The sequence below is a fragment of the Oxyura jamaicensis genome, chromosome 1 (assembly GCF_011077185.1).
Source record: "Oxyura jamaicensis isolate SHBP4307 breed ruddy duck chromosome 1, BPBGC_Ojam_1.0, whole genome shotgun sequence".
In the NCBI taxonomy this organism is placed as follows: Eukaryota; Metazoa; Chordata; class Aves; order Anseriformes; family Anatidae; genus Oxyura; species Oxyura jamaicensis.
Window position 1 is genome coordinate 82,447,379 of NC_048893.1, and position 21,122 is coordinate 82,468,500.

The following is a 21,122-nucleotide window of genomic DNA, read 5'->3' on the forward strand; positions in this document are numbered from 1 at the left end:
CAGGAGACAATCCCAGCCTCAGCAAACCCTCCTTTCTTCGAGAACAACCGGGGGGAGGGACAGATTCCTGCTGAGAGGCACCATCTCCCTCTGCTCCTGGACAATCACCCTCCTGCCCTTGTCCCTCATCTCTGCCCGCAACCCCAACGCCTCCCCACAGCTACGCTCACTCGTCCGTAGCTTCCCTGAGGTGGGTTCCCCTTTGGGACACACTCTGTGGGAACCATTTCAAAGGGTTTTCAGAGAGGATGGGGAAGGAAGAAAGACCGAATGGGTGCTGGGACATTACTGTAACAGAGGAAAAAAAAAAAAAAAAAGTCTGGAAACCGCCAAACCAGAGGTAAGTATGAAGTTTTATAAACACAGAGCAACTTGTTCATTTTAATCCAGTAAATAGGGCAGCAAATTTGGCAGATGAAATGCACTTAAAAACTTGTAAGTCAGCTCAGTGACCTGGCACTGTCAGATTAGTTTCCCTTCGTGATGCATTGCCGAACGTAATGTGTCACTATAAATCTTGCCAGCTGCAACTGTTAAAGCCATAAAGTGAAGTAGGGTTATTAATACACACTAGTAAAAGCTGTCATGCTCTATTCTGTAATTGAGCATCAAATCTGCAGTTGGAAAACGTTCCCTTTTGTTTGACATGTGGGGTAACTGCATGTCTGCAGATACTGAGAACAGGGAGACAGGTAAAAACATCCCACTCTCGTGGGGTTATTGTGAAATCCTCCTTGAGAGTTATCAGGAGTGAGCTCCTCTGTCTGTTAGTAGCTGCCTTTACAAGTCTTTGAGGTTTCCTGTGGGGAGACGCAGCAATCTTTCCTCCTGATGAATAAAAATAGACATGTAAAGTTCTGTATAGACCCACGGGGTTTAATGCTGGGAAGGAGTAGTCTTTCACAGATCTGAGGTTAAATTTGCCACTAAAAGCACAGCAACAGCTGAAAGGTTGCCCACGGGATGAGATGCTACTGCGTAGGGCTCTCTAGCTCCCACCAGGTTCCTGAGCTCAGCAAAAGCTGAGAGGCACTTCTCCAAGAGGCAAGAAAAGCCACCGGGGTGCTTCACCAGCAGGACCCATGCAAAGCATCACCTTCAAGTCCCTGCTACATTGAGACCTGAGGAGGACACAGAAACCCAGTCATTGTCTCTCACAAATGTCTTAAGATGCCCCCATCTATTGGCCCTTCCACACACAGCTTTGCTGTGTGCTATCCGTGGACTCTTCTCATGAACTATCTTGCATATACTCAAAAATCTGCTTAAAATACTGAACAGACAGAGATACTTTTAAGCATGGGTGACAAAGTACACTGGCCACATACTTCTGGTTGGGCAGAGACAGTTGTGCCTCAGTTTGAGTCCCCAGCATTTTTGCTTCTGCAGTAGACACAGTTTTGCTGATCCGGTTGCGAGGCTCTGCAGTGGGAAGCCCAGCGCTTTCTTTCCCATTACGAATGAGCAGCGTTGAGATTTCTCCCATGTCAGCCCTCCCTCGCGACGCATGCTGAGATGGAATGCACTTGCTGGAGCGAGTGGGCAGTGGTCCGTCATCTGAGTTGTTTTTCCTTGCACCTGAGCTTGCCCCAGCAACTTAATTAGTCACACGGTTTCCCAGAACCCGGGGGAGAACGAAACGTTAAAAATTTCGGTGGCGTAGGAGAAGACAAAAGCTGAAGAGGGGGAGGACAAAGGGGGGGGGGTGTTTGCAAATCAAACTGAAAAAAATATTTACTCTATTTTGGGAGTTGTGAGCAAATTCAGGATACATCACCATATGCTCAAGCTGCAGGTGGCAGACACAATAAAGGGGAGTTCACAGAAACAGTGAAGCTGTTTGGGGAGAGCAGCCTCAGTTGTGTGAAGCTCTTGCACACGAATTTTGTACTTTCCCTCACCACAGGTTTTCACTTTGAAATTACAGCTTTTTCACATTCCCTCATCATCCATGGCTCTGGGAGCTGATGTACAGGAGTGTAGCGGTCACACCACACCTGTACCAACCCCACAGGCATCGGTCTTCTGCATGTGAGCTCAGTCTGTTGCTTCTGTCAATGTAAAAACAAATGCTACTGGTCACCCCCACAATATGAAGGCTAACAGACATGATTATCTCTTAGTACTCATGCAATACTGACATAAACTCACAGCCCCTTCAGTAAGACGTACTTGCCTGCAGGTTTTATTCAAATCACTCAAGAGTTGGATAATCCAGCGTTTTGCCATAGTAGTTTGTTGCAACTGTTAGTTACTTCTGCAAATAAAGGTCCACAGAGTTTGATCTGGTTTTAATTTTCACCTATCTTTATTTTCAGTATGCTTTTCTTTTTCCATGCTAGATGATAGGGGCTTTTATTGAAAAGTTGCCTGAATTCTTTATGATTTTTTTTTCCAACAAGTCCTTTTCTTCTAGCTGGTGGCAACGGTAGCTGGAAAATGAGGTTTTGCATACATAATGTAGTTATGTAGTTTAAAATAATCTAAATTAGAGCTACCAAAGACTCTCCTAACCCATGCTCGGAGGTCAGGTTTATGCCACCAGGCAGTGAGGCAGCTCAGGGAACTGACCCAGCTGAAAACTGATCCAGCCGAAGAGGTCAAATTCAGCTGGACTAGCCCTCTAACAGGGCCACCATGCAATCACATGGGCACCAGCACAAGCATGGGAGATGAGGCAGGTTGACAGCAAACTTTAAGCTGCCATGCACTCTGAGAAGCCTTTGGGCTGACCTAGAGTACAGATACATCTTGGTCTGCTCCATGGGCCACCAGCACTGTGCAGGGAAACTCTACAGCCCTGTAAGCTGCTGTGTCCCAGCACAAGGCTGACAACCAGTGCGCGCTCCCCACTGGCATGGGTCAGGGAGTCCTTGAAGAACATGTGGGTGGGTAGCATCTGTCAGTATTTTGCTGTGGCCTGTCCTGCAGTGTGACAGCTGCTCCTGCAATCCCCAGCTCCATCCACCTCTCTTGGTGGATGGGGATAACAATATCTCTTCCCACCAGGTTTAATCTCACCCTATCAGGTCTGAGGTGACTGCCAGCCTCACCTCCTCTGTAGCCAGCTGGCATCTTACAATGATCTGAGGGGCCCCTGCAGACCGTTTTTGCAGCAGTTCAGCCTACAGCTGTCTCATACAGAGCTGTGCAAGAACAATCCTCCCAGTGACAGATAATCGGGGCTTTCAGGCTCTCTTATCTCATACAGGGGAGGTAGGATAAGGTTACACATCCCACTCTGGGAAGACAGCATTACCATACCTCTTTGTAATGAAATCCAACATTTTACTTCTGCTTAGAAACTTGTTAAGCAGTATATGGGCCTTTCTGACTATGCTGGGAAAAACTTGCAGCTACATGCTAGATAGAGATCACTTTAGACAAATAAAGTTTGAGAAGGAAGTAAAGTATCGGGATCTTTTGAAATAAGGAAAGGTTAAGGCTGTAGATGTGTTGCATGGTAATGTTTTCCACGGGTGTCCTGCTAAGACGGGGCATCTTCCTCTATGGGAGTAAAAGCGAGTGCCCTATTTCCTTTCATCATACAACAGGTCTGAACCTTATGAAGGACAGAAAAAAGTAGCTGCACTGAGATTTCTGCATTGCTCCATAATCTTCCATAGCTTAACTTGTAATAAATCTTGGACTCAAGGAAGAGATGTTGCCTCTGTCTACGCTGTATCAGATTTCAGCACCAAATGCAAGTCATGGCCTGGTTAACAGTAAGAGATCAGAACAGAAATCTGGAGTTAGTTAGAACGCTCTTGCAGTTTAAAATCCACTTGTTGCATGAGAACCAGCATAAAACAGATGAGTGTGACAGGTTTCAAGCTGGGACAGGCATTTGATTTTTAGTAGAAAGAAGCTACTCAGAGGTTTTACGCAAGGCCCGTGAGGAACTACTTGGTCTGGATTCAGTTTTAGGTTACAGTGAGAAGCACAGTCAGTCCGTAAGGTGTGTAACAAAAACATTTACAGGAATGCAAAATCTATGACTGTAAAAAGGTGCTTATAGTTTGAGTCCCGAATGAGAAGCCTCAGTCTAGAAAGAGTTAAAGCTAACTGCTGTTAGCTTTATTCTGCAAGTTAATTTTACTCCTGCTTATGTGGATGTGATTGTGTAACATCTTACAAGTGAACTGATTTTGTTCCCCAGCAGATTTTCTGTGTGGCTGATTTCACGTGGAAAAACTCAGCTCAGATAAAGAAGCCTGATTGTTGTGAGTGTCCTACGAAGGTAACACACAGGGAACGAAGGGCCCTCACAGCCCTACAGTTTGTTTTAATCTCCAACCCAGCAATTCACAAACACAAACCTGCATACCAGCGTTGGTTCCAGAGGCTTCCTAGATAAATACTCCTCCAGGCCTCCTTTCCTCACTGAATGTAATGTTTACATCACAGGACAACTCTGAGGTAGGATAGCAGAAATCTTAAAAAGCATAGGTACTAGGTTTTCCTGCAGTGACTGATCTCACATTTAATCCATTTGTTCACTCAGACCCTGTTGTTTCAGCAATGTATCAGGAGTTTTATTAACGATGCCTGATTTCTGAGTATTTCTAAGACCACAATACTTGATGCTCTCATGGCTTTCTCTGTAACTGGAAGAGCTGAAATGTTCACAGCCTCATCATAGTACGCGAAGGGCTGGCAGCACTGAACATGTGCCATTTACTACTTCTCCCCTTACAGCTTCTTATAAATGCAGGTTTCAAGAGGGAGAAGGAGAAAGACTAAGACTGCTTCCTGTGCTTCCCAATGCCACTCTGTGACAAAACCTCTTTGGGCAGAAAAGGAAAACGCTACCTGTGGAAAACCTTTACCAAGCTCTGTGCGTGCCTTCTTTATGAGAAACCATCCTAGGCACACAGAGACCATTTACGCTACCACCACAGCAGAAAGAACCGCAGCTGAACACCGAAGCGCGCCGCGGCCACAGACCTCCGCCAGCCGCCCCTCACACAGCCGCGCCGGCTCCATCCCACCCCACTCCGCCATTTTGTGGGCGGCCGCCGGCGGGTGCCGCCATCTTGTGGGCGGCGCCGGGCCGCGGCCATGGCGGGCGCTACGGCGGAGCCTGGTGTTGGCGGCATGGTGCCGGTGTCGGCGGGGCTCTATGTAGGCGGCGCGGAGTCGTGCTCGTCCCCGGCGTCGCTGGCGGCCGCGGGGGTGGTGGCGGTGCTCACGGTGGACGCGGAGGAGTCGCCGGCGGTGCCGGGGGTGCGGAGCCTGCACGTCCGTGCGCGGGACGAGCCCGGCGCCGACCTGCTGAGCCGCCTGGACGAGTGCGCCGCCTTCATCGGCGCGGCGCGGGCGGGCGGCGGGGCCGCCCTCGTCCGCTGGTGAGGGCCGGGGCCGGGGGCTCGGCGGCGGGGCTGGCAACCCCGGGCGGCGCCGAGGGCCGGCCTCGCCTCGTCCCGCGCCTTCCCTTTCAGCCAGGCCGGGGTGAGCCGCAGCGTGGCCGTGGTGACCGCCTACCTCATGAAGACGCAGGGGCTCGGCTGGGAGGAGGCCTACGCCGCCGTCAGGGCCGCCAAGCCCGATGCCGAGTGAGTGCCCGGGCATAAGGGCGGAGGGAGGGGCGCTGCCCCCCGCCCGGCCTCAGCCCGCGCCCCTCTCTCTCACCGCAGGGTGAACCCGGGCTTCCAGGGGCAGCTGAAGCTGTACGAGGCCATGGGCTGCACGGTGGACAGCGGCAGCGCCCTGTACAAGCGGTACCGCCTGCAGATGCTCAGGGAGAGGTACCCCGGTGAGTGGGAAGCCGGGGGGGCTGTGGGAGCGCTGCCCCTGTCGGTGGCACTCGAGCTGGAGGTGAAACTTGCCTCTGTGGTCTCCCAAAGACCTGGGTGATCACAGCATCAAGGGCAGTCGCACGGTTTTTTTGCGCAGTGAACAGCACCAGGCATCCAGGTGGATCTTTCTGATGTGTGGTTACTTTAAGTTATCGTTGTTAGCGTTTTTTTGTCATGTGCCCCCATCTGTGGTTTCTGACCTGTGCTGCTGTGGTTTGTGATAGTCTTGAACTAGCTGTGCATCAAGGAGATGTCTTGTGTCTCGTGTGCTGTAGGAGGGCAGGATATGACTATGGTGGTGGGACATAATTCAGAGATTATTAAAAAAAAACAAACACTAATTGCAGAGCCTATTTGATGTCTCTCTTCACAGAGAGCAAACCAGTGGATGTCCTTCCATAGCTAGACATCTCAGGTGGGATGAGCATGATGCATCCATCCATCTATTCTTAAATGCACACAGAAGCATCTCAGAGTGATGCCACTTCACACATTGAGCTCAATGTTTGTTGACGATGAGTACTGCCCTCAAAGTAGCTGGGCCTTGAGCTGGCCAGACAAACGTTCACATCACATATTGTCTCTACACAGTTCTAGCTCAGCAGTGGGACAAAACGGTATTTGGGGCGTGTCTGAGAAACAAATCTGTGATGAACTGTTCTCTAACAATTCCTCCTATGTTTTTATTTCCTAAGTGAGAACACAGAGCAAAGGCAACTATTTTACCTTTGTTAAGGCCAAATTCTGCACACCGTTTCGCTGTGCTAAGTGAATCCCAATCTTACGTGTGGTGGGATGAGGCTGTTTTAGTTTGAACTTACCTAATGGAATGGGTGAGTGAATGAATTAATGTGAAGAAAGTAGCTTTTACATATGGTGACTAGGGCAGAGGCACGGTGCTCTCTTATCCCGCTGTAATGTATCATGGCTTTATTGATCTGTTTCGCAACTTAATATTGTCTGCTCTGCAGAACTTCAAGACTTACCTCGAGAGGTCTTTGCTGTTGATCCAACCAATATGTGCCAAATGCCGAACACAGAGGTTCTCTACAGGTGCAGGAAATGCAGGTATTGAACCATTCATATTTCCCACAACATAGCATTTTGAAATGTTCTCAAGAGGCAAATAGCCTGTGTAAGTCAGTGGGTATGTCGTTATTGTTAGAACGGGGATAAGATCTGGTGTAAACTTCCATATAGCCACAGAAATTAAACAAACAGAGTAAACTGTACGGGAAGGTATAATTCTGCTTGGCTTTGTGAAATCGCTTGCTCTGAAACTGTAATTTCTAGTTTGTTTTTGAAAATTGTTTTCTCCAGAAAAAAGCTTGACTCCATTTTAACTACATTTTATGGATTATAAAGTAAAATACAAAGTCCTGCTGCTTCTTAGATGTAGATTGTTTTCAAGCATATGAGCTTAGATTTTGAATTTCAGTAGATGGGAACTGTTTTAAAACACATCTACATAGGAAACAGCATATAGCTGAAAACTACACAAATCCTAAGTTTTGCTAAGAAGCAGACCTAAGCAGAGACAGTACCTGCTGACTTTTTAGACTAAATGAAAAGAATGTAGGCTATGTAATCCTGTTTACATACTGTCCGAAGGTTTGTGTCCCTGTGCTCCGTTGTCTGTAAGTTTCCCCAGTAAAAACAAGCATTTTACTTTTTCTTGCTCCCGCCCCCCGCTTTGTCCTGGAGGACAGGCGCTCTCTATTCCGTAGTTCCAGCATTTTGTCCCATGTGGAAGGAGATGGACCAACAGCCTTCGTTCACAAGAGAATAACAGAGTCTGCACAGCTTTGTGGCGGTGGTCCCGATAAGTGTACCTCTTATTTCATTGAGCCCGTGCAGTGGATGGAGCCAGCGTTACTGGGGGTAATGGAAGGACAGGTGAATGTGTTTTATTTTTTTATTCTATTTTGCCAAGACAAAACAAACTTGCTATTCCCTCATGTGAAGGTTCCCACACACTGTCCTAGGTGTCTCAGCCTTTACTGCATCAATTTTGCAGATTGCAGACATTCTCAAAGGTGAAATACCCTTTTATAAGGAAATGAGCTAGAGATCTTGTTGGCCTCAGGGCACTAGCAAGGGTGTTGGACAAGAGTATTCTGGTGCTTGCTTTTAGTATGAGAATGGGTTTGTGAGACTTACAAAACCTGCTGTGGTCTCAGGCTGACTGAGGCTTTCTGATGTCCAAGAGGCTGGCATAACTCCTGGAACCACATCAGGTCAGACTAGCTGCATTTCCACGCCATCCCTTCTGCCAGCACAGCTGTCTCCTACACCCTAGGGCATGGCAAGCACCAGCCTATTTAGCTTTCTTCTTGGCCTGTTTTTCTGTGAAATGATACAGGGAATGAGCTGGCTTACTGCAGGTTGCCATAACTTAATGTACCACAGAATTACATTTCACATAGAATTACATCTGAATGCAGCTTGTAACGGGGCATTTGTTTTTCCTGCAGCTTCTGTGTCCCAAATGCACGTCTAAGCTGGGTTCCTTTAGCTGGCGGGGTGAGCAGTGCTCTTGTGGCCGCTGGGTGACTCCTGCCTTCCAGATTCACAAGAGCCGAGTGGATGAAGTGAGAACGCTGCCAGTCGGTAACCTCCTCACTGCCAAAACCTGAACTCAGCGCGCCTCTTGATGGACTTCCAAACAACCAGAGAAATGCTGGGCAGCCTACGATTGCCAGAGCTGAGGTTATGACTCCCACCCCCTTTGTAATACAATGGAATTACTTGAACACCTCCTCCATTCTCACTTTCAGTATCTCTAATACATGATGTATATGCGTGTGGGTGTGTATATATATATATATATATAAAGGCAAAGCATGTCCCTTAAAGAGGTGTTACACAGCGTCAAAGATGTACAGAAATGCGCATGTGAATGAGAATATACTATTTACAGAAGGTCTCAAATCCTTATATAGAAAGAATGTTACCACTTTAATTTAAGGGTGTGGATAATAGTGCTACTAATCTGATACAGAAGTTCAGAACAATTTACCTAAAACAGGCATCTCAGATTTTAAGAGGAATATTACACAACGTGATGTATGAGGCAGGGAGATCCTTCAAGGCTTAGCGAAGGGCCGTAACACTGGCACCATTACAAGGTGTTGCATTAGCTCGTGTGGCAGCTAGTAGCACTGAAAAGCAAGATCACAGCTATATTCCTGTTACAATAAAGCACATATGCTTCAATATGACGCTTCTCAGATAATGTCTGAGGAGATTGTGTAAGCTGTACTGGAGCGGGGGAATGGAGGTAAAGCGTCCCTGCTAAGTTGTTTATTCTAAGTTTAAAGAGACCCCAGAATGATAAAGTAAGATTTTAAGGAAGGTGTAAGCTTTGCTTATGGTATGGTGTGAACACCAGCGTGGCACAGCTTTGGTTTGATATCAGAAAATAGGACAGGTAAGGCCTACATTAAATCCATTTTATTCTCATTGACTTCAACAATTTTTTAATTTTTTTTTTACACAATTTCCAGCGACATACATTATGAAATATACAAGATAAAGTAGGTGGCTGGGTTCTGCCCATCTTTTCATTCCTTCCACCTCTGTGGAGGAAGACTTGCAGTACACAGTGAACATCAGAATCTCAACACTGAAAACTGAGACACAAAACAAAAAAAAAGACAAAAATATATATGAAACTGTTTGAACTGGTCACACGTCAGGGCCAGGTACAGCACAATAAATATTAGAACTGCATTATTTTAGACATCTTCTGTAAAGTTTATAACATCCTCTATTTAAAGAGATAAGAACATCTGTTTTCTAGCATGAAATGCTACATAGTACAGTGCTGAAGGGTATGAACAACAAGGAATCCAGCAAGAGCTTGAGTGGTGACTATTCATTCACACATGCTCATTGTTAAAATAAGCAGCATTCACTGAAAGTTTATTTAGTGAACTGTAAACCTAACCCTTCGCTACCAGAATATCAGCTGTCGGAGTAGTTTCTTTTGGGAGAACCAAAAATAGGAAATCCATTTAAGTTTCAGCTGGGCTTTCCATGGCAAACAGCGAGCTGATACGTAATGGAAGTGGCAGCATTTGGTCCTTAGCGCCAAGATCCCTTTGCACCATTACTATTCAAAGCTGGCAGCTGGTGGAAAAACACTTCAGTGCAGAATGAACGCTTACATAACCATGCCACTACCAGTGTCATCCACAACAGTTACTGTTTTATGACCATCACAAGTCAGCAGATGCCAGCTGAGCACAGTGTTGCATGACAAAGTGTTGGATGCTATCTGACACAAGTGAGAGTTCAAAGACTGGAGAGGATGACAGCATCTTTCTCTCTGCAGCAATGATAGGAGTGCTGGCACTTGAAGTTTGACAGGAAGGCTGCTCTATGCTCACTCCTCATCTCAAACTAGTTTTGCCAATAAGCAAGCCCAAGACAGCAGTTTCAGCTGCTTGACAGACTGTGCTTCCAGAGCATAGTGCAGAAGTCACCAGTTTCTCTTGCATCATAATCAAGAAGGCAGAAGGAAATAGGCTTTGCACTGCTGACCTTCCTCCTCCTCACCCCCTATCCCCAGAAGTCTAACATCATATAATATTTTTACGCAAGAACTGAGGACCTGTGCCACTGCCAAACAGGCCAAGTAGGCAGAGGTGGGGCAGGAAGGCTAAGCACATGCTTTTCTTTTCCTAAAGATGACCTGGACACTACGCTGGAGGCAAGTGTTGGTAGAGAGCACCACCTAGGAAGGACTGTATTCCTGGTCCGCACGTGGAATCACCACAGCCTGTTACGGCCTGTAGTACGAAGCAGCAGTAACACGCTTCACAAACTAAAGCAGCTGAGTGTTGTGAAATTTTATGGGGTGAGTGGGATGCAAGAAGGCAAAAATCTGCTGGAAACCGAGCACCTATGGCTTTGACTTTAGCTGATACTCAGTCCAACAGTCCCATCTGTATTAAGTAGGAAAATAAAATTCTGTTTCTCCAGTGTACAAAAGCATACTGGCTACGTATACGTGCTCATCTTCTAGTCAGTCCTTTCTTGGAGAGAGCAAGAACTACCACAATTCAATACTGACAGGCTCAGCTGAAGGTTGCAGAAAGGACAGGGTAGTGAAGAACTTTGGTCATCACAGTATGGTCAAAAATTCTGCTTAAGAATAGGGAGTTTCATGATAGTCACTTAGCAAAGTGCTAGACCTAAATGCCCTTACCACTGCCAGCTCAGACCGTACCACATGACTGCGTTAAGATCTATACCTCCTCTGCCAGTGCAGCTCGGTTGGTTGTGTCCCAAGGCGAGAGACTGCTTACCAAGAGAGCTGGGAGAGGGCAAGGTGAAATTTTTCCTGCCCTAGAAGTGTACAACAGCATTTCTTCACTCAGCCAGGCCCATTCGCACATCACTCACCATTTCAGACACACAAAGCAATGCTGAACACAAACTAAGAGGAATGTTTTGTAAAGACACTGAGGATGAACAGGGAAACATAGGGCTATTTATCAACTCAAGTACTGTTGCATCATTCTTGTAAGGTAGGGAAGCAGAGGAGTTGAGATGAGGAATTCAGAGGACAAAACGGAGTGGTCACAGAGGCTGAGTCTAGTCTTCCAGACTGCGAAACGCATTCTGCATATCCTCAAACAGTTGAGCATAGTCTGCCTTGATTTTTGCTTCACCATCTTTGACAGGGTCCTGGAAAACAACACAGTGGATGAACAGATCAGTCTTGAAAAGCCTCCGGTACTCAAAACAACCCTGCTTTGCCAGTGCTATAGTTTCTTGACCTCTGCATTAACACCTGCTAACTACAGAACAGGCATTTATAGCTCCGTGTCTGCTTTCTGTCTGTCCTTTGTCTCAGCAACAGCCACGAGATTTAAATCTCATCTACTTTCCACACTCAGCGAGCAGGCAGAGTGGATACTGAACAGAGAATTATTTGCATGAGCAGTACTTACTTTACCTACTGAAAAGCAACTGATTTGGAGAGGATCCAATAACACTTAGCATCTTTTTTAATACTGTGTGATCCAAGAGCTGCAGTAATTCATACCAGCTCCTGTCCCGAGAGCAAATGGAGTAAAGTTCTTGTGACTCACAGAAATGCTCTGCTCTATTTTTTGGGGTGCATTCCCTGTAAATGTAAGTTACTTTGCCATCACTCAAATGTTGATCAGTTCATTTATATGCCCTTGTGAAATCATAACAAGCTCAAGGACATCTTTGAACAGCTGCATTTTCCTCAGAATACCTTTCATGAAAGACAAGGACAAATACCGTAACAATCAGCCTTGTTCTGAGGCTGCAAGGCCTTCCCTGAAAGAAGCAACAGCGGTCAAGCTATGAACTCTGTTACACGTCTTCACCATTCTCTTCTCAGCATTATGTTCCTCTAGGTCAACGCAGCTATTGGTAAACACAGAGCACTTACAGCTACAGACTGCATTACCTATTACTGCAGAGTACACAGACAGCAGGACATTTAAATTCATGTGCCTTTTAGACTGTTGCTCAGGAAACACATTTTTTCTTTCGTAACTTACTGTATTAGAGGGCAACCTCCACATAACGTGTTAATTGTACGGATTGCATTTTTCAGCCATGCCTATCCACTGCTATGCTGTGTGCCAGATGTCTTCTAGTGGCCAGGGTTTGTAAATGAAAGTATTACTTCCTCTATTTGCACACAACCAGCTCTCAAGCAAGCTCACATGCTGAAGTGTATCTTGTTACATTTTGATGTTTTCAGAATATATACCAGGGATCTGCTTGTTGCAGAAACAAGCCAGTACCCTGCGGGAATAGAACACTGGCACACAAGAACGCTCAACTTTAAACACAATTTCATCTCATGGCATTAATTCTTGAAAGATTTGTAATACTGGCTTATAAGAGTTCTAAAATAAGCATCACCTTTTTTAGAGAATATTGCTTAGCTACTTCAACATCAGACAGCGCCACAGGTTACTGTCCTAGTAGTAAATGCTACTACCAGGGTGCTCTGTGTGAGTTTTAAGAAGAGGAGTAGGAAAGCTGCACTCTAAAAAGATGGATACCAAAGTTACTCAGAGGGTAATCCAGGTGTGTAGACCTGTGTCTAAGACAACCAATGACCACGTTTGAGTAACAGCCTTTTAGAGGCCCTGGGAACTCCCGATAAGGAATGCAAGCCAGTTCCTGACAAACATACCTTGAATTTCATGGAGGTAAGTCTGTAGAGGATTTCACTCATGTTCTCTCGGATGATGGACCACGTGATCTTATTGTCACTCTGGGCTGTGGTTTCTACAGCGCGGCGTGCCATGTCATAAAATGCAATCATATTGGAAAGCATTCCCACTGTTTTGTAGAAAGGGCAGAATCTGATGGAAGAGAAAAAGATTTGTCAGGCATCTTGGAACAACTAAGAGGACTAGCCTTTGCTCCTGCCTTCACAACTCTGAATTCTCACCTGAAATAACAGCCTGCACTACTTCACAGGTTTCGGATACATGCTGTCAAAGGAGGTAGTGAGCCTATGAGTCACCTATTCGAAAATGTGGGACCGATTAAAGGCAGAGGCAATCATCCTGAAGTGAGGTTTCCAGAACACGCAAACACTGAACAAAACAGGGGAACAGTAACCATCACCATACAAGTCTCACGTTCAATCCTTCTTCCTGTTTTGTCCATTACGGGATTAGGCTTTCTGCAAGCAGCCTGGGAGAACCTGACGGTTCTGCAAGTTTTCTTGCTCACAGGAACGGGAGTATTTTTATGGTAAGAACAATCCAGAGGCTCCACAAACAGAAAGTTCCTTTTTTAATGGATAGGTGACTGCCACAGAAGGTACCTCATTATTATGTATACAGTACATCGTGGTACTTCCTGTGCTTCCCTGTCACATACAAGCATACCTTACCTTACCTACATAACCGAAAGGCACACACCATTACAGAACGTGTCTACGTTTTTAGTGATTAACAAGAGAGCTATGTAGCCATTCAGATCTCACCTGTCATAAGGCGTATAACCATTCTGTTGCAAGAAGTCATCTTTTATCAGCTTGGCAACCTCCAAGGTAATTTTGTCTGTTTCTGCCAAAGAAGCCTAGAAAGTAAGGTCCACTGTTAGTTTAGTACTCAACTCCATTCAAATCACAGAGTAGTTTGGGTTGGAAGGGACCTTAAAGACCATCTAGTTCTAACCCCCTGCCGTGGGCATGGACTTCCACTAGACCAGGCCAAATCCCCATTCAACCTAATCTTGGACACTTCCAGGGATGGGGCACCCACAACTTCTCTGGGCAACCTGTTCTAGTGCCTCACCACCCTCATAGTAAAGAATTTCTTCCTAATATCTAATCTAAACCTACCCTCTTAGTTTAAAGAGTTTAAAACATAATATGTCCTGGACAAGAACCATTATCTTTCAGTACCTGTGTTCTCTCCCACCCTCTTAAGATTCTTTTCAGCAGAATTCTTTCCTTTGGATGTTTCTTGCTTCCTGCTATAGAACAGCCAATTTACTTAATAGCCTGATGGACTAAAAAGTCAGTAATTCTACTTTAAGCCTACCTGATCATGAACAATAAAAAGGAAGCTTCCTTTAAGGTAGGAAAGAGCCACCAGACACAGATAACGCACATGGAGCTGATAAGAGATACACTGAAACATTACCTTCCTACATAAAGCAGAAAATTATTTGCCCTTCCCTAAAATTCCAATATCCATGGAAGAAAAGCTAGATCTCAGCATTTTAGATCAATAAGTAATATTAAGGATTTGACGCGAGCCTCCACAGCTAACCACGGGCTTTCCCTTTGTCTAGAAAAATAAAGAAGTTGATGACAATAGTATGTCGTACTGTGCAGGACAGGCACAACCCTGCTGCACAGTTATTACTGGCACTACAGGGCACTCTTCTCTACTAGTCCGAGTACTTCTTTGGTGGGAACAATACCCACAGTTACAACCACTGGACTCAGTATCACTTCCATGCCAAGGAACTGATTCTATCCTGGTCTGTAAAGTAGTCTTTTAGAACATATTTTTGTAAGTAAGAAACTGCAGAAGGCCCTAAAATGGTATTTCCTTTTCTTCCAAGGCATATCTAAAGAAGAGAGCTCTGCTAGGCAAGATCTGGTGAAAAGCTTCATTTTAGCTGGGCTAGAACACAGGTGAACAGGGCTAGCACCAGGACCAAACTTTCTTCAAACAACGGTATTTACAACATGTTACCAAGCATTACCTGTACCTTGTAAATCAGCGTAGCTCACCTAAACATCATGGAATTAAATTACTCTCAAGTATGTGCTGGGTACCTATCAATTATCATATTTACAGTGCTAGGCTAAAACAATTTTCAGTAAGGTCCCTTTTGAGAGCTCTCAGAGGAAATTTTGCTGTCCAAGTTCAGCACTCCATCCAAAATAGTGAAGTGAAGGAAGGAAATTAAAGAATGCCTGTAAAATGGAGCCATATGTCACGTCACAAGTTTCCATACAGAAACTAGATAATCGCCAGTTTTAGAAAAAGCAGACCACTTCTGTTTCTGCATACCAACTTGTAAATACCAGCACCTCTCTTCCGCTGCTGGCAATATGGTTTCTGAGAAATTGTAACTCTTCAGACTACTAAAAATAAAGATCAGTCTGCATCATCTCTCTTAGAAGATCTACTTCCAACAGAGTGCTATTGCAGTTTGCAACAAAGGGCACTTTAGCAGGACTTGAACACTTGAGCGAAGTTTCTTAACTCCACCATTAGATGCACTGCAATCTAATTTACATGAGAAAAGTAGCCTCAAGCCAAGGTTTATCAAATCTAAAGAAGTGTTTGTTGTTAGAAATATAACATACAAGAAAGTTTCACTAAAGCACAGTTAAATGCAGGAGAGCCTGGCATCTCCCAGCGAACATTTGCCTTTTTTCCACAATGCAGTATCCATCCAGTTTGGTCTAGGATATGGTCAAAAGCCTGTGCTTGCAGTAACGAAATGGAGGACAGCTCACAGACATCTTATTTCCTCACAGCTGGTTACTCACCTTCCCCACAAGCTGCACAATCTCCGCAAGGTCCTCCTCTTCTTGTAGGATCTCTTTCGCCTTTGTCCTGAGAGGGACAAACTCTGTAAAATGCTTGTCATAGTACTCATCCAGAGCACGTGTGTATTTGCTGTAACTGATCAGCCAGTTGACAGAGGGGAAGTGTTTGCGTTGTGCCAGCTTCTTATCCAGGCCCCAGAAAACCTGCCAGAACCAGACAGATCAACTAGTCTTCCAAACTGAATGCAAAACAAAATTATTGAAAGCAAAATAAACACACACACACACAAACACACAACAAGCAAGTCTGAGCAAACAACACAGCAAAAGCTATCACAAAGAAGCCTGAAAGAGAAAAATAAAAGCTGATTTATGCTAATTTAACTATAGTAGTGGCTTTCAAATATGTATCTCAAAAAATGAAGTCCTTTAAGCTGAATTTAGCTTGAGACTCCTCATAAGGGAGGAATAAGCAGTAACAAAGACAATGTCAACAGTGGAGTCTAGTTAAGCAGAGCCCTATTTAACTTTGCTCCTTTTCCCAAAACAGGGATGTTGAATCAGTTGCAAGATATTCTTCTCCCAGTCACGTGCTCTGAGGATTTTTTCCTGGTTTTGATGTACCTATTAGAAATGGTTCGCTTCCTATCCTAGCCAAGAGTGGCCAGGCTTTAAGTGCAGCTAAAAGGACTGCAATCAGGAAGCACATGGATATTCCTGAGCAGTTACTGTTGGCAGGAATTGCCACCACTTCTCCCTCTTCCAAAGGCTTCTCGAACACATCAGTTCAGAGACCATCTCATAAGGTCACCTCTTACATTGTTAGAACATTTTCCAAAGCACCCTACAAAGTTGCCTTATTGAATCAAAGCTCTCGCACTGCCACGGGCACAAACGTACTGAAGCACAACCATTTTGAGTCTGACAGCATGGGCAAAAGAGCTGCAGCTAGAGGGACATACCTGCACAATGCCCAAAGTAGCTGATGTGACAGGATCTGAGAAGTCACCACCTGGGGGAGAGACACTGAGCAGGAAGACAGAAGGAAAAGTAATCAGAATCACTGTCACGGTTTAAGCTGAAGTACTAAACATGTGACTACACAGGTCAGTGATCACAGAAACACGGAAGGCTAACACCGTTTCACATAAATAATAGGTCGCAAGCTTCTGCTGCGGTAATAGTGGCAGCATGCCTACACGGGGGTGATATCAAGTGTACCATGAATTATAGTTATTTCAGTAACTGATTGGCAACATCAAGGTATGATTTTAGTCACTTCAGCTTCAGGTAGTAACTCCAGCTTGGATTACCAAACCTATCTCAACAGGAACAGATTCAATAGGTGTGCTCATAGGACAGCTTGAAACACAGTGAGAAGTTTATTTTACAGAAAATATCCCACTTTGAAATTGTTTCAGGTAAATATCACATATTTATCTATACTACAACCAATTCAATTCCATTTGGGCTTGACATGCCTTCCCAAACAGGTAAAAACCTTCCAAACTCAAAAGCAGATGCGTTATTGCACTTATGTTGTGGACAGCAGAACTAAGCAGAGCAAATAACAGACTCCAGGAGTTGTTGCAGATGCTAGAGGCTCTCCTGAAGACCCCATAAGGAAAAGCCATTTTACCCACAGTACTTTATACAAATCAATAGAGAAGGTGTCTGCCTCATGTGTAAGTTACCAGTTCATACCACTGCAAGCCACCTACGTCATTGTATCAAAAAGGAAAGTGGTGATGGCCCATTTTCTCTTCTCTCACCCTGAAAATTTCAAGTGCCTCTGTGTAGTGGGTTTATGTGACAAGGTTTTGGTAGCAGGGGGCCATAGGGGTGGCTTCTGTGAGAAGGATCTTGAAGCTGCCCCATGTTTGGTAAGGGTCCCACTGCCGACCAGAACTGAGCCAATAAGTGATGTTGTTTGTGCCTCTGTGAGAGCAGATTTAAGACAGGGAAAAAAAACACACTGCGCCACACAGCAGCTGGGAGAGTGAGAGGAGTGAGGAACAGCCTTGCAGGCGCCAAGGTCAGTGAAGAAGGAGGGGGAGAGGTGCTCCAAGCGCCGGAGCAGAAGTCCCCTGCGGCCTGTGGTGAGGCCCATGGTGAAGCAGGATGTCCCCCTGCAGCCCATGGAGTACCACGGTGGAGCAGGGTTCCACGCTGCAGCCCGTGGAGGAGACCACGGTGGAGCAGGTGGCCCTGCACCGACGGAGACTGTGGCCTGTGGAAGACCCCTGCCGGAGCAGATTCTGGGCCGGACCCGCAGCCCGTGGAGAGGAGCCCACGCAGGAGCAGGTCACCTGGCAGGAGCTGCTGCCCGTGGGGGACCCAGGTTGGAGCAGTTTGCTCCCGAGGGATGGACCCCGTGGTACGGACCCATATCTGGAGCAGTTCTTGAAGAGCTGCTGCCTGTGGGAAGCCCACGCTGGATCAGTTCAGCAAGGACTGCATCCCGTGGGTGGGACCCCACAGCACAGGGGATGAGAGTGACCGAGAAGGAGCGGCAGAGAAGAATTTCTATAGACTGACCATAACCCCCATTCCCCCGTTCCCCTGCGCCGCTCGGGGGGAGGAGGTAGAAGAGGGTGGATGGGGGGGGAAGGTGCTTTTGGTTTCTTTCCTTTGTTTCTCACTTCTCTAGCTCGTTAGTAATAGGCAATAAATCTTACTATCTCCCTATGCTGAGTCTGTTTTGCCCATCACAATAATTACTGCGCGATCTCCTCGTCCTTATCTCAACCCTTGAGCCCCTTTCATCGTATTTTCTCCCTGTTCCTCTTTGAGGAGGGGGAGTGAGAGAGCGGTTGTGGTGGAGCTCGGTCACCCACCCAAGCGAAACCATCACACTCTGCAATTGCTTTCTTGTGTTTTGGTCATTCTTTCAGTACGATGCAGTAATTGGTGAGAACGGATTCAGTACTATCACCACAGCCTATGGTACGCAGGAATGCTTTTCAAACAAAGTTCTCATCTAACACTTCAGCTGAAAATTTCCACGTACTACATCATGTCTGAGCACCACATGCTTTTCACAGCCCATCACAGTTTGAGATATGCTGTTCCATGTATTTCTACTCTTTAGCAAGAGAATCATAATTCATTATGCCCCCACACTGCTGCTCTAAATACCCCTTCTTTTCTTTTATTTTCTGAGCATGGTTTGACATACTTTGCAGTGACAGTGCTTATGACACTCTTCCTGGAGCCACTGACTCTGACTGCTGTGAATGTGATTCCACACCTCACAGAACTACCGTCCACACTCATTATTTCTGCCCCTATGCACAATTTAGCATTACTTAAGGGTGAACAGAGACTAAGCATCTATTTACGTATCTGTAGTTCTGCAGCTGCACAGAGTAACAAGGTCTTCTTCTTTGAAGGTACTTTGACTTACAAAGATACACGAGAGGAACTGCAGCCAGTGCAAAGCAAAGAAACTCAACACTCACGCTCCAACGATGCTGACGCTGCCTTCCCTTTCAGGATTTCCCAGACACTTCACTCTGCCAGCTCGCTCATAGAAAGAAGCTAGACGTGCACCAAGGTAGGCTGGATAACCACTGTCTGCAAGTATCAACACACAGGAATCAAGTCAAAGGCTCTGAGATTAAAGGATGCATTTACAAGACTGGATTGAGGAAAGGACTACTCACCAGCTGGCATTTCAGCCAGTCGTCCTGAAATTTCTCTGAGGGCCTCAGCCCATCGGGAAGTAGAGTCTGCCATCATACTGACATGGTAGCCCATGTCTCGGAAATACTCAGACAGGGTGATTCCTAGAACAAAGACAACAGCATGCTGCAGGATACAGTTCAGAAAGGAATTCTACCCTCACGTGTTGTCACTAAGAGGCAAATAAGATAAATAATTTAAGTTTACATTCTGGTGTCAATAGAGACTGAAAGTTACTCTTTCTTCCCACAAGATCATGTCCATCCAGTCTTTTTTTTGTTTATTTCATTCCACTCTCCCCACTTTTGCTTACAAACCACTCTGGCCCATCTTACATTTCTGTGCATGCATTTCTTGGAGGAGACAGGGCAATATCATTGACAGTGTTCTCTGCCTCACTGAAACCATGAACAAAGCCTCTTCTTACTGTAAAATGTCTCCTTCCTTTCTAAGCTACTGGAATACAAATGTCAGAAAAGATGTTTCATCTGACAACTTTTCATAAAAAATATTTTTTTAAAAAAAAACAACCTCTAAGAGGCTGCAAAGGAAAGCAGACAACTCAGAGAGCACCATTCCTGCCCACTGAGTAGCTGTACTTGTCAGTAAAAAACATAATTAATATATGGGGCATATCTCAGTGAGACCTGGTGCAATAAGTTCAGCTAATAAGCAAGAATTAATGTGTGGAGATCATAGTTATATACAAGGAAGTCAAATTCAGTTGTGATACTAGGACTACAGACAAGGCCTGAAAGGGTTGATTTCTGTAATTAAGCATGTTTCATGTTACCAGCCATCTTAGGAACTGAAAATACTAGAGCATGACGGCTTGCTCTACACACAGAGCCTTTCACAGCCTCCTGTAAATCTCACCAGTGTAGATAGAGGCCTCTCTGGCAGCCACAGGCATGTTGGAGGTATTTGCAACCAGAGCTGTTCTCTTCATGATGCTTTCTACCTTGCCATCAACTTCCATTGTTAACTAAAATGCAAGGGGAAAAACAAAGACAAAATGATTACTTTAGCTAATTATTTAAACTTTAGTACTCACCTTATTTCAGGATACTCTCCTCACAGCCAGTCTAACAAAAGCAGTGACTGGAAACAAGATTTCATGATGCTATACAGTTTTGCCATCCAGATTGCACACAGCTTAGCCCTAATGTACACACCAGAGCCTCATTTCACCTTCTACAAGTGGCAATCCCTATTAAACCCACTTCTTACCACAAACAAATGAGTAATGACAAATCCACTGCATCAGGAAGCACATTATCTTCTTTCAGCCTCACTTTACTAGGCCAGAAGAGCCAAATACCTTATCCTCCCCTCCTAAGTCCATGAGGAAACAGCGTTTTTTCTCCCACCTATACCAATCTGAGATTATTTTTGACAACTGGACATAAACCCACATATATCTCAGAGGAAGTCTCACAGGCATGTGAACAATAAAATGCACATCCTGACATTCATGCAGAACTTTTAAAAATATCCTGGGATCTACTTTTTGCATGGCCACTCCAACCTGGCATCATCTTGCAATTGACACAAGCAAGACTTCTACCTCTTATTTCTAAGGCTGGAGTTTCAACCTAACAGTTCAGACTACC

General features: G+C 45.3%; 2 protein-coding genes across 4 annotated transcripts in view; one reads left to right on the forward strand and one right to left on the reverse strand.

The window, feature by feature from the left end:
* Positions 1-5,046: 5,046 nt before the first annotated feature.
* On the forward strand, positions 5,047-9,264 carry DUSP12 (dual specificity phosphatase 12). 2 transcript variants are annotated; one of them, XM_035314655.1, is made up of 6 exons: positions 5,047-5,348; positions 5,442-5,555; positions 5,637-5,755; positions 6,770-6,866; positions 7,508-7,694; positions 8,273-9,264. In XM_035314655.1, the coding sequence occupies exons 1-6, from the start codon at positions 5,062-5,064 to the stop codon at positions 8,432-8,434; spliced, it is 966 nt and encodes a 321-aa protein (XP_035170546.1). In that variant the 5' UTR covers positions 5,047-5,061; the 3' UTR covers positions 8,435-9,264. The 2 variants fall into 2 exon arrangements, with proteins under 2 accessions (XP_035170546.1, XP_035170554.1); XM_035314663.1 differs by having other exon boundaries at positions 7,526-7,694.
* Positions 9,237-21,122, reverse strand: part of ATP6V1A (ATPase H+ transporting V1 subunit A) — a 30,770-nt gene continuing 18,884 nt past the window's right edge. The window contains exons 8-15 of one of the 2 annotated variants that reach the window (XM_035314650.1): positions 20,386-20,494; positions 19,491-19,613; positions 19,287-19,401; positions 16,788-16,851; positions 15,826-16,029; positions 13,795-13,889; positions 12,991-13,162; positions 9,237-11,492 (exon numbers count right to left, since the gene is read on the reverse strand). In XM_035314650.1, the coding sequence (XP_035170541.1) occupies positions 11,400-11,492; positions 12,991-13,162; positions 13,795-13,889; positions 15,826-16,029; positions 16,788-16,851; positions 19,287-19,401; positions 19,491-19,613; positions 20,386-20,494 (975 nt within the window). In that variant the 3' untranslated portion in view covers positions 9,237-11,399. The remainder of the gene's footprint in view (positions 11,493-12,990; positions 13,163-13,794; positions 13,890-15,825; positions 16,030-16,787; positions 16,852-19,286; positions 19,402-19,490; positions 19,614-20,385; positions 20,495-21,122) is intronic. The other variant, XM_035314644.1, reaches the window with a different exon arrangement.